The sequence below is a fragment of the Tinamus guttatus genome, unplaced genomic scaffold, assembly GCF_059628265.1.
Source record: "Tinamus guttatus ecotype Peru unplaced genomic scaffold, ASM5962826v1 Tinamus_guttatus_pri_ptg000244l, whole genome shotgun sequence".
Taxonomy (NCBI): domain Eukaryota; kingdom Metazoa; phylum Chordata; class Aves; order Tinamiformes; family Tinamidae; genus Tinamus; species Tinamus guttatus.
The window spans coordinates 1,518,881-1,531,625 of record NW_028288778.1 but is presented as its reverse complement, the minus strand read 5'-3'; the positions used below and the strand labels follow the sequence as shown (position 1 = coordinate 1,531,625).

Here is a 12,745-nt window from a genome sequence, read left to right as displayed (position 1 = left end):
CTGACCATGCACAGCTTGGCCAGAGGCACTGCCGGGCCCTGCAATGCTACAAACCCCTCCTGCCTCCCCCAAGACCGATCTCCCTCTGCTCACTTAAAAAAAGTAATAACAAATCACTAAAGCTGCCTCATGCTTCCTGAAAACCACTCTTCCTTCCCAGAAGGATGAGCTTGAAAGTAAAAAAAAAACTAAACACAACTAGTTCTGGGCCTTGGAAAACAACGTGGACGGAGGTGTTTGCAGCGCGTGCTCAGTACCAGCCGGGCTGCAGCGTCCCCGCCGTCCCCCGCGGTGTCCCTGCTGTCCCCCGTGTGCCTCAGTCGTACTGCAGCAGCGAGTAGAGCGGCAGCGGCCGGAGCCGCTCGGCCCCGCGCAGCGGCCGCAGCTCGATGACCACGAGGCACTCGAGGACGTCGGCGCGGAGCCGCGCCAGCAGCTCGCAGGCTGCGCGCATGGTGCCTGCGGGACGGCGCAGGGGGGTCAGCGCGGCCCGCAACGAGCCCGGGGACCCCCCGGCCCCGTCCTCACCTCCCGTGGCGAGCAGGTCATCCACCACCACCACCTTCTGCCCCGGCTCCACCGCGTCCCTCTGGATCTCCAGCTCGGCCTGTGTTGGGGGGGAAAGAGCAGCAACTTAGTGCTCGGCCCCTAAAAACACCCCAAAACCCACGACCAGTGGGCAGGATCCGTGCACCCATCAGGAACGACGTCGACGCAGCGGGTCTGACCCCAGCTTTGCTGGGAGTGACCGCAGGAGCGGGATAGGAGGTGGCTGCTCGGGACCACTGCTGCATCGGGGAGCGGGGGAGCCCCGCTGCGTTTTGCAGCCGTGCAGCGAGGGCAGCACTCGCTGGCAGAGCAGCAGCCCCCATATCCCTCCTTCCTCTCACCTCCCTAATGTGGAGCAGACCTGGGCTCCTCACCTGGGTTTCAGCACCCATCAATATGGAAAACAGCCTCCCATTCAGCGCCATTTGCAGCCCCCAAGACTATACAATAATTAAGAAAAGGGAACCATGCAGTGCATGTGCCTGGCTCCCTGCAGAACCCGGCTGTGCCACCCCCCTGCACCCTCCTGCCTCCCCCTGCTGCAGGCATTACCTTGCCGTATTCCAGGGCGTAGGAGATGGACTCTGTTGGCCCGGGAAGCTTCCCCTTCTTGCGTATGAGCACGAAGCCGATGCCCAGCCTCTGTGCCAGCGGCGGCCCGATGAGGAAGCCGCGCGAGTCGAGACCTGCGGGTCGCGGAGCCACTGCAGGACACTCACGGCATTCCCGTTCTACCCACCGGCATCCAGGGGGCTGAAGCAATTGGCTCTTGCAATTGCTACAAGCCCCCAGCACAGGGCTCGGACCTCCCTGGACATTCTGCCTCCCTTCCCACTAGCTCTTGGCAGAGCCAAGTTCAGGTTGGGCGCAGGATTGTCGGACTCTGCCCCCACGGGTGCACCGGGCTCGGTCTGGGCTCACCGCACTTTGCGTTATCATCAAGCCCAAGTGATTTATCCTCCCTGTGCTGCAAAACGTTGTCGTGTGAAGCACCTTCGTGGGGTTGGAAAAAGCCTTCCGAGAAGGAAAACCCGCAGGGACAGGGGCTGCTGCGCTGGAGCTCACAGAGCCCCTCTGCACCGAGTGGGTCCCACTGAGGAGCCCTCCGGCCCGGGGCTCGGGATGCTGCTCCGCACTCACCCGCGATGAAGTCGATGCGGGGGAAGGAGGCCCTCAGATGAGCCTCCAGGAGGTCGAGCAGAGCCCCGAAAGCTGCCGGGTCCTTCAGCAAGGGGCTGATGTCGCTGGAACGGGGGGACGGGGATCAGCTGTCGCCCTGGCTCCCACCCCAGGGAGCTCCCAAACCCACAGTCAGTCCCTGCCCGGGCCCCGGCTCTGCCCTCAGTCCCGCTGCACCCCCTGGCCCCAGTGCAACCCCTGCAGCCCCCTTGCAGCCCCCTTGCAGCCCCAGCCACGTGCACCCGCCCAAACCTACCCCCCATCAAGCAAAACACACCTCCTCCCCACACCCCCACCCCCGTGCGCCCCCCGAGGGGGCTGGACCCCCCCCTCCTGCTCAAAGGCACCCCCCAACACCAAGCAGCCCCCAGCCCCAGTGCACCCCCACCTCCAGCGCACCCCCTGCCCAAATGCATCCCCAGCCCCAATTAACATCTACTGCCAATGCACCCTCCAGCCAGCCCCAGTGCACCCCAAGGCCCCAGTGCATCCCCTGCCCAAATGCATCCCCAGCCCCAATTAACCTCCAGCGCTAATGCACCCTCCACCCAGCCCCAGTGCACCCCCACCTCCAGCGCACCCCCTGCCCAAACGCATCCCCAGCCCATGTGCTCCCTCAGCACCAATGCACCCCTCACCCCAAGGCCCCAATGCCCAAATGCACCCCCTGCCCAGGTGTGCTCTCAGGCCATGTGCACCCCCTACCCAAATGCACCCCTAGCCCTAATGCACCCCTAGCCCCAAAGCACCCCCAGCTCTAATGCACCTCCTACCCACGTGCGCCTCCCAGGCCACGTGAACCCCCTGCCCCAAAGCACCCCCTGCCCAAATGCACCCCCAGCCCCAATGCACCTCCTGCCCAGGGTGCGCCCTCAGGCCACGTGCATCTCTTACTCAGGTTCACCCCCAGTCCCAATGCAGCCCCTACATACACCCCCGGCCCCAATTTACCCCTCGCCCACGTGCACTCCCAGCTTCAATGCACCCCCCCAGCCCCAATGTGCCCCCTATCCACGTGCACCCCCAGCCCCAATGCAGCCCCCGGCCCCAATGCACCCCCGGCCCCAATGCCCCCCCCGCCCACGCGCGCCCCCGCCCCGTGGCCCGCAGCCCACCGGAAGAGCACGCCGGGCACGGGGAAGTCGGGGAAGGGCCGCACGCGCTCGCGCACCCGCCGCAGCCGCTCGTCGCTCATGGCGGCCCCGCTCTGCGCAGCCGCCGCGGCCCCGCCACGGGGCGGGCGCGGCCACCGCGGGGGCGGCGCGGGGATCCGGTGATCCCGGTGCGCGGAGCCTCGGTGCACAGAGCCCCGGTGATCCCGGTGCACGGAGCCCGGGTGCTCCCGGTGCACAGAGCCTGGGTGCTCCCGGTGCACGGAGCCCTGGTGATCTCGGTGCACGGAGGCCCAGTGCACGGGGCCCCAGTGATCCCAGTGCACGGAGCCTCGGTGATCCCGGTGCACGGAGCCTGGGTGCTCCCGGTGCGCGGAGCCGCGGTGATCCCGGTGCGCGGAGCCCCGGTGCACGGGGCCTGCGTGATCCCGGTGCACAGAGCCCCGGTGATCCCGGTGCATGGAGCCTGGGTGATCCCGGTGCACAGAGCCCCGGTGATCCCGGTGCGCGGAGCCCCGGTGATCCCGGTGCGCGGAGCCCTGGTGATCTTGGTGCGCGGAGCCCCGGTGCACAGGGCCCCAGTGATCCCGGTGCACGGAGCCTGGGTGCTCCCGGTGCACAGAACTCCGGTGCATGGAGCCTCGGTGATCCCCGTGCACGGAGCCCCGGTGTACAGAGTCCCGGTGATCCCGGTGCATGGAGCCTGGGTGCTGGTGCACAGAGCCCCGGTGATCCCGGTGCACGGAGCCCCAGTGCATGGAGCCCCGGTGCACAGAGTCCTGGTGATCTTGATGCACGGAGCCCCGGTGATCCCGGTGCACGGAGCCTTGGTGCCTGGTGCTCCTGCTGCACAGAGGCCCTGGTACACGAACTCTCGGTGCTCCCGGTGCATGTTGCCCCGGTGCTTGGCGCTCCCGGTGCACGGAGCCCCAGTGCTCCCGGTGCATAGAGGCCCCGCTGCACGGTGCTTGCAGTGCATGGCATTTTGGGACTCCGGTGTCCTGGTGCCTGGAACCTCAGTGCAGCAGGTGCTCAGTGCCCCGTTGCAGGATGCCCTCGGTGCAGGGAGCCCTCGTTGCATGGAGCCTGGGTGCTCGGTGCCCACAGTGCACGGAGCCTCGGTGCTATGAGTGCTCAGTGGTCCCAGTGCGTGGTGCCCCTGGTGCAGAGCGCTGCTGCACGGTGCCCCTCCTGCATGGATCCTCGGTACTCCGAGTGCTCCATGCTCCCGGTGCACGGAGTTCAATATCCACAGTGCCTTGGTACCCTGTGTGCAGGGAGCCTGGGTGCCCTGGTGCACTGTGCCTTGGTTCCCTCATACTCGGTGCCCTGGGACCCTGAGCGCACAGAGCCCAGTTACCCCCTGCGCACGGAGCCCAGGTACCACCGGTGCACGGCCCCTGGGTACTTGGGTACCTCTGTGCGCAAAGTCCTGATCCCGCTGGTCCACAGAGCATCCTGGTGCGCTGTGCCCTGGTTCCGCCGTGCCCGGAGCCCCGGTACCTGCGAGCGCAGTGCCCTGGTCCTGTAGCTCCCTGCAGAGCTACAGGCCTGGCCCCATCCAGCTCAGCAAGGTCCCCCCATGCTTGGGGGGACGGTTAAGGGCTCTGGGCTCCGTCACCCAGAGCACCTCCTCGCACAGCCGCTCGTGAGGGCTCCTGCTCCGCTCTTCCCTCATCAGCCCTGGGTTGCGCTTTGGGTCGTTAGAGCTGCTGTCTCAGATTAGACTCCTCAGGGATGATAACGGCAGCCCAAGCAAGCGGCTGGGCCCAGCCCAGCGCTCCGGGGCAGGTCCCCAGCGAGGAGGTCAGGGCGCTCGCGCGGCTCTTAGCGCCCATCTCCCTCCTGCAAGTAGCAGTTTGCTAGCGAGGGGCCGGGGACGCGGCGCCGGGTGACGAGCGGCCCCTCTTGCACCAGCAGCTGTGACGTGGACGTGCTCCAAACGCACCCGGGTGCCTCCTGAGCCCTCCACGGGTATCCAGCCGCTTTGCTGCGCTCCTTCCCTTCTCCATGTGGAGCTGGCCGGGGGTCTCCTTGGCCAGGCGCCTGCAGGATGGGTGGATGGATGGATGGATAGATGTCCCAAGGTGCATCCTTGGAGATGTCGGTGCAAGGGGCGCTCTCGGAAAGCTCGTGTAGGAGGCGGCCCGCGTGGCCGGCGTTCGCAGCAGCGCGGACACAGATTTTCCCTGAATTCAGATTATCTCTTTGGCACTGGAAAATCCTCCCGAGCAGCTGCTGCGAGAAATGGGCTGCAAATCAGGCACGCAGCCTCCCCGGCCGGGGCTCCACGGCAGCCTCGCTGCCTCCGAGCGGCCACGGAGGTTCCTCCTTTGCAGCTCCACCGGCCAGGACATGCCCAAGAGCCCTGGAATAACCTTGCCCTCAGTAACCCTCCGCTTCACAGGCTACAAATTGCACCTCCGGGGCCTGGTTTCTACCTTCCCAAGCAAATGAGTTTTCCTGCAACCGCTCAAACAAGAGCGCTGGCTCCTGCCGCGCTTTCCATCCGCAGCGAACTTTCCTAGGAGCGATTTCCAGCGGCGCTGCCAAATCGTGCTCGTCGCGGAACAAGCGCCGTAGGTGCCTCGAGATCCGGGCATGAGCGATGCTGTGTGTTAACCTGGCAGCGCGGCCCGGGTGGGCGTACGAGCCGCGCGGCCAGCTCCGATCTAACGTGGCAATGAGGAGCTGAGCGTGGAAGTTTCTGTTCCGCTAAGGGCCTGCAAACCTCCGTGTCAAGTGGAACAAAATGCCCCCATTTCAACATCACCCACGAGGGGAAAGCAGAACCAGCCTGTGCTCCCCGCCCTGCTCGCAGCCTTAGATACGCTCCTTAAACCCATTTAATAAAAACAAGTTTGCAATATCTTATTTCGACAGCATAAGAATGCAGCTCCGGGGCCAGCAAGCTGGGCTTGCGACTGATGTTTCAGTCCCAAATAACAAATTATTTGGGACCTCTGTCCCCTTGGAGAGTGGCAAGGGGCTCATGCAGCAGGGCCCGAGTGGACCCAAAACGCTGCCCTGCTCCGGCCGCGGGTTTGGGCCGCATCCAGGACTAAGGGATTTGGGACCCGGCGGCTCCTGGGCCCTTTCCCTGCAGCAGCGCCTGCCGGGTGAGACGCAATTCCCACTTTTTTCCATCTCTTTTGGCTGGTGACCTATCTCTATTTAGGGTTCTTTATGTGCACGTGCATATTTCGAAGTAGGCTTTGAGCAACTTTGAATCAACTATGGAAGAGGATATAAAGAAAACTAGCAAATACTGTCTTTTCCTAAAGTAACCATTTCTGCCTCTTCAAATAAAGACCCTGACATGAGATTTCGCTTCTTGCCTTGTAACTGTTGGGAAAAGTGCACTGCTTAATGCAGGAGGCAGCTCCGTATCACTTGCTGAGACCATACAGAAAACTCACATCAAATATACTCAGAAATGAAAAGCAGAAGTAGGTTTCCAACTGTTGTAACTTTTAAAAGAGATAGAGAACAAGCCTCCTTGCTGCAGAACAGCTATTTGGATTTGCTTAGAAGGAGAGCAGATGTGCAAGGGGCAGTACAGATCCCTGGGGCCCAGAACAACGGCAAGATCCCCAAGGGAGAGGTTTTGCTCCCAGCCCTGCCAGGGAGGCTGCTTGCAATTTTACCGAGCACAACTCGCTTCCAAACACGGCCTTTTCTCCCCAAATCCCCCATTTAAGCAATATCTTACCTTTCAAATTACCCCCTTCGGGCGCTGCGAGTGGGAAGACGTTGTCCTCCGTGGAAGTAGCAGCATTCCCAAACTTCCCTTCGTCTCGGCCGCCTGGCCTTGGGCGAGACCGCGAGGATTTTGGAAGCCGTCCACGCCGGCTGGGAATGATGCGGTGCGGAGCGGGAATGGCCAGCGCCGAGCAGCTTCCCGCAGCCAGGAATGCTCCCGGCTCCGCCAGCCTCCTCCTCGGCAGCGTTAGCTCCAGTAGCATTTTATTAGCAGGTAACGTGGCATCACCCGCTCGCATTCGCCTCAGCTCCTTCCCATTTTCACTTTTAATATTGTATCCCATGGCTCGCACTTAAAAGGCAGCGGCGCGTTATCTGCCGCCGCCGCGCGCGGGGCATTAACCTTCCTCTAAGTGCTTGGAATTGATCTCCTGCTCTCCAACTCCAGTGTTCACATCCCCAAATTGTTGATCCGCGGAGACTAATTTGCCACCGAAATAATCCATTTGTTGCCGCGGGTTTTTAGAGGGAGGCTCCGTTTTCGCAGCCCGGAGGACTTCGCCACGATTATTAGCGACATCAATTTCAGCGGCTTCCCGGCACGGAGCGCCCAACGATTACACGGCTCCGGGGCAGAGCGGGGACTCGAGAGGCTAATGGGAAATTAGAGGCAAGCGGGAAATTCCTTGGACCCTTAGCCTGGAAGATATTAAGCTTTGAGTGTTTAGGAGGCATATTTAAATACAAAGAAGGGACGTCACGCAGTTAGCACCGTCGCTGCAGACATCGGCTCCGCTCTGGCTCTCGCATCCTGCACGTCCACGTTAAAATCTAATTCATGGCAAACAAAATAAGCTGTTTTAAAGCCAAGCCAGTCCCGGGATCTGGAAGGCATCACTGCAAGACTATCCTCAAACTAGGCGTGATTCAGGTGTGCGCAAACAGATCACGTACTGCATGCTGGAAAAATTACTTTATTTTTGTGCATTAGTCCCTCATCCCACAACTTCAAAATCTGTACATCTTTGGAAAAGGCACTGATTTAAAATGTGTTAATTAACTCTGAAAATTTAATTAAAATTCTTCTTAGCTAGCCAGCTCTATTAATTAAAGCAGTAGCTTCCTCATACTAAACCTCAGTCTTTTATACCAGATGAGCAGGAAGCAGGTAAGTAAACACCAAGTGATTTCGCTCAGGGGCCCCTTTTAAGAGCTGCACGTGAAGTTTAAGCCCAACATCTGTGCTTCGAGAAACTACTTTTTGGAAACAAAATGAGGCCTTTGCGGGTTTGGTACCCAAACGCTGAGCGCACAGAGAGTGCAGGTCTGGTCCAAGGAGCAGAGAAAGGCAGGATCTCCAAATGCATCAGCTGTGGAAGGGAAAGGAAGGGCCCGGCACGCCTGGAAGAGGGACACGGGACACACGGCAGATGCAGCTTTCAGGGAGTTGCAGGGACAGACTCCCTCATCTGGTGGCATCTTTATCTGCTACTGGGTCTGAGCACCTCTATGTGACTGAAGCAGTGGGGCAAGAGACCAGAAAATGAAAAATTAGAGGGTTTTTTTTTCCAATTTCTGGCACCACTCATCACTGCTGGAAATCTTCCGCCATCCTTCTCATATACTCGTTCAAGATTAGGCTGATCTGAATCTCTTGGGCTACACACACTGTGCCAGGACAAGGAGAAATGCCCCGGATGACCTGGAAATGCCTCAAGAGAGCAGAGGAACAAGAGGGGACACCCCAAGGCAGCTAAGAGCTGCCAGGACAATGAACAAGTCCCGTTTACAGATGAGCCCAGGATCCATCCCGAGCCCAGGATGGATCTGCTGGATGCTGCTGCCCTTGGCTGTGATTCCTGACGGACGGCACAGTAAGAGCCAACGCCAGAGCTGTACTTACTACAGCCTGACGGGATTATCCGGGTGCACGCTAGGAATTACCGCGGCGAGGGCTGCAGGTAGCGAGCAGCGCGACGGGAGCATCTGGGTGTAAAGGGAGGGATGAACAGAACTCCTCGCAGCAGCTGCCTCGGAAGCGGAGCTTTCCAGCCATCTGGAGTCCCACGCTCGGCTTGGGAAGGGAGCCCTGCGGTTTTCTGGCATGGAAGAGGGCACGGGCACTGCTGGCAGCAGCGCAGGGGTGGACACGCAGCTGGCAGTGCCCACACAGCCTGACCAGGCTTTGAGCTATGCCCCGGGGGCCCTGCACTAACTGCATTAGGTTCTGCGCAAGAAACGGTAATTAGCAGCGGGAACGGGCATGAAAAACACGCAGAAGGGGGTGAAAGGAGCGAAGGAAAGGATCAAGTGCGCGAAGGATCTGCATTTACGAGGAGGTATGTTTAGAGAAGCGCTGCGCCCGGCTGCAAAGTTTGCACAAGGAGAATTCCTGCGAGAGCGCGCTGGAAACAGGGTCAAGAGGCAACGTCTGATGTAAACGGGCATTTCTGAGCCTCCGCTTGGCCGGGCCCCCATCACGAGGCTTGGAACGTGACTTCCACCATATTTGGGCCCAGATTTCCAGGAATGCAGAAAAAACCTTTAAATGAGCAACTGCCCCCCAGCTTCCCGAGAACATCCCACATACCAGCAGCGAGGCAGCACTTACACAGACACCGTCCTCGCCGTCCCTTGTAACACACCTAGCGAATGCCTGCGGCTGTTCTCCTCCCTCGAGCCCATCCTTCATTTGGGAATTCCGGAGGCAGCGCTTGTTTGCCCTCTGCCACGCATAGGGGCCATCCGGCTATGCCCAGTGCTCACAAATTTAGGAAGAAAATGAATTAAAAAAAGCAAGCTGGTGCCCAAAGGTCTCGCAGTGGAAAGCAAATGTTAAAACAACAAGTTGCATGCAAAGAAAACACGGCCGGTTTGGGCAGAGCTCGGGCTCCCTGAATCTCCCCGGCCGTCAGCGCGGGCAGTGGAAGGAGTGATGATTCCAGAGGGCAGGATGGGTGGAAGGAGCGGGAGGAAAGGTGCACACACAGCATTTCTGAGGTAATGGCACACTTGGGGTTGTCTACGGAGCCTTTCCAGTCGAAATCGTCTTCACTGAACATTTACCATTTACGGCAACGGCTAAAACAGAGGAGGACAAGCTAAAACCCTGAGCACTACCAATATAAACACTGGTCCTTTTGGAAGAGCAAGTGATGATATCATACATCCCACCCTTCCTGTGTAAACAGGAGTGCCAACATGAGAAAACATGCATTGTAAACCATATATCCGGCTGGTTGTGGCTTTTTTGAGCAGCTCTTGAGATCAGTGAGGCCAGATGCATTTCTTGGGTTCAGACTCGGGCGGTTTCAGGCACTTTCCTAGCTTCTCACAGCCAGGGGGAGACCAATTCTGTTCAAAACAAGCAAGAGAGAGTCAGAAAAATGAAGCAGAGCATTCACACGACATACCTGCTAAGCCCTGCACCCGAACCGCCCCGCTCTGATTCTCACAACGAGGCTCTTAACGTCCTGTTTGAAAAATGAAACTGCTTGCAGCTCTTCCCAACTCCAAATGCTATCCCGAAGGCTTCAGGAAAGACTATGGATCCTTCTGCCAGAGCGGATTCTGTCTTCTCCCGGGATAGGGGCTGTGTCCGCTGGGTCTGTGCTGCCCTTCCTCCCTCCCATCCATGAAGTTTTGGTGAAACCTCCCTGTTCGCTGGGATCCAGAGGGCAGTTGTAATTCTCAGCACGTTCACTCTCTAGCCCTCCCTGTCTCCACGTCTACCCATCTACTGCAGATTCGTGCTGTCACCTATTAAAGGTCAATTCAGCTCTGACCTACTGCCTTTTATTTCATTTTTTTTCCCCCCTCTTCTTGACATTTGCATTTGCCTGGCATTGAGCTCCTTTGGGGCAGAAAGGCTGAGCCCTAACCGGAATGCCGCAGCGGGTCTATATTCCATAGAGCTGACAACAGATGGCAGTGGCACTCCAGTTATCTCTGCAGGCAAGGGAGAAGGCAGAGGGGGACTTTGGCAGAGGGCACCTCGCTGCACGAAGGGCTTCGGATGGTGTAGAAACAATTAACGCTGTTTTCTAAATCTGTTGCTCATTTTCAAAACGCACAACCACTGCTGGATGTTTCATATGCTTGACCATTCTGCAGAGGCAACAGAGATCCAAAGAAACAAAGAAAATGTTCATTCTTTTGCAAAAAAACTAGATGGTATCTGCTTCAGCCTCCCGGGGCGAGGCGGCTTTCCTGGCTATGAGCTCTAAGCTCCGAGCTCGCTGTGCACAGCAGGTCAAACACACGCAGGCCAGCGCTGCTCCACCGCACGGGACAACTTCTCCTCTGCTTCCACAAGAGGAAAACGCAGCAAAACGGGCTGCTCCGTAGGGGCTTCATCTACGTTGCTGGTAGGACACTCCTCAGCAAACGCATCCCCTGCTCAGAGGGCTGCAAGTTGCTGCTCTTCCATCACTCCCCAAACGGCAGTGGCAGCTACAAAATGATGCATCTGCTTTGCTCGCGGATAAGCGAGGACGATTCTTCACTTCTCTTCCCAAAAGAATATTAAACATCCGGATCAAATACATGGGCAAGAGAATTTAGAAAACTGTTCAGTGTAGTATTGCCAAGTGACGTTTATCCCTCAGCATTCTCCAAAGAGATTTAGGGCACAAGCAACCCCAGCAATACTATCACCCAGGCAAGACTGGGTTATCCTCGTGTCCGGTTTCAAACGACATACAATAATTTGCTGCCTCTGTTGCATTTAGTTTTGTGTATAATTAGCCAGTTAGAAGTTCACTTGGAGTATAAAAGCCATAATGTAAAAAAGCTTTTCTTCTGGGACTCGAACACCTCTCCAGGGACACGAATCCTACCCAGCCCACTGGAAAGAGCTTTCTGTTTCTGAATTACCTGGTGAGACCCGGTCCAAGCACAGTCATTCGCTGCCTCTGATTATAGATTAGCAAACACGGTTGAACTTGGCCAAGCGCAGGACATGACCATAGGCAGAGCCCAGAGAGTGGTGTGAGAAAAGCCAGAACTTCCTAATTGAGATAAGCAGCAGGACATCCTCAGGGAAACATCTGCCTCTCGCCCAAAGAGCGGGCTATGAAGCATGAGACCTCTAGGCTTCATCCAATACACAACCTTAAGACACAGGGTGCTGGAGAACACGGAGAGCAGATGCTTTCACAGCACCTAAACGCACTGCACCAGCTACGAGCTGCAAGTAACAGGACATGGCTACGCCTTAGGAACCAATTTTGGAGCTAGCAGCAGGAGACAAGGAATGTCTTTGCAGGCTCTGGCAGCAACCAGGCGCTGGGGAGAGAGTCTGAACCCATAAGGTCCCAAAGGAGCACAGAACGGAGTTTCTTAAGGGAAAAGTTGAATAATGTAGGAAAACAACATAGAAACAATGGCCCTTCAAATCTTTTTCCTACTTAACATCCAAAAATAAAAAAGATGTGACAAAGCTAAGAAAGGTCTTTGCCTCCTCAGTGAGGAGAAGCTATTCCACATTTTGCACTTCCCTGCCTGGCTGGAAATAGATCCTAAGCAGCAGGTATTTGTCTTCTGCTTCAGAAGAGTATTTCAGCCTCAGAAAGATTTGGCTGTTGTTATTTTGTGCCAGCCTTTACAGGCACATGCCTTTAGATTCCAGAAGTCTAGAAACAGAAGCTCTTGTCATCTAGCATCTTACCCCCTCAAACCATGCTGTTTCTTCCCCAGGTTCTATACAAACCCAGGACTGTTTCAGAGGAAAGCCACACTAAAAAACAATGCAGAACTGGAAACATGTATGGCCTGATCCAAGTCATAACAATTTTGGAAAAGACAGGCTTGGGTGGATTTGGGGAGACCAAGTGTAGGACCAAGGATATTCACACACATCACTGAAAAAACAAGAGCCACTGTCCCAATCCCACCACTCAAAACGCAGGGGGCTTTTTGAGATTTGCAGAGGAGGATTAGAAAGGAGGAGAAGGACCTAGAGCCGTAGATAGCGCTGTATCTCCAAGGAAGGAAGTCGCAGGGTTTATCACAGTGTGTCTGTAGACTTCCCAGACCTCATTCGACTCACTTTGTACTAGCCCTCCTGTGCTACTGCATTCCACAGATAACAAACGCTGGCTCTCCAGTGCAGCAGCCAGATAGCCCTTCAAAAGGGCTATCGTGCATTTCTTCTCCAGCCCCTTCCAACATTAGGTGAGATTCTTAAGCTTTTGCAAAATACA

The 12,745-nt window shown here is 57.3% G+C and overlaps 2 protein-coding genes across 2 annotated transcripts in view; both read right to left on the bottom strand.

Moving 5' to 3' along the window:
• Positions 1-281: 281 nt before the first annotated feature.
• Positions 282-2,955, bottom strand: APRT (adenine phosphoribosyltransferase). The gene is made up of 5 exons (XM_088526279.1): positions 2,844-2,955; positions 1,690-1,793; positions 1,102-1,235; positions 529-607; positions 282-459 (listed from the first exon to the last, which is right to left on the bottom strand). Exons 1-5 carry the CDS (start codon positions 2,921-2,923, stop codon positions 317-319), a joined length of 540 nt encoding a protein of 179 aa, XP_088382405.1. The 5' UTR covers positions 2,924-2,955; the 3' UTR covers positions 282-316.
• A 6,817-nt stretch (positions 2,956-9,772) lies between these two features.
• Positions 9,773-12,745, bottom strand: part of GALNS (galactosamine (N-acetyl)-6-sulfatase) — a 40,526-nt gene continuing 37,553 nt past the window's right edge. Inside the window, exon 14 of the mRNA XM_088526238.1 lies at positions 9,773-9,896. Coding sequence (XP_088382364.1) covers positions 9,810-9,896 — 87 coding nt within the window. The 3' untranslated portion in view covers positions 9,773-9,809. The remainder of the gene's footprint in view (positions 9,897-12,745) is intronic.

What these genes read in the sequence shown, in the direction of transcription:
- APRT (XM_088526279.1), bottom strand. Translation starts at nt 2,923, where the DNA reads ATGAGCGACGAGCGGCTGCGGCGGGTGCGCGAGCGCGTGCGGCCCTTC. An exon ending in GTGCCCGGCGTGCTCTTCCG is followed by an intron (nt 1,794 to 2,843) that starts GTGGGCTGCGGG and finishes CCCCCGTTCCAG; the next exon opens with CGACATCAGCCCCTTGCTGA. An exon ending in CCGCATCGACTTCATCGCGG is followed by an intron (nt 1,236 to 1,689) that starts GTGAGTGCGGAG and finishes CGCGACCCGCAG; the next exon opens with GTCTCGACTCGCGCGGCTTC.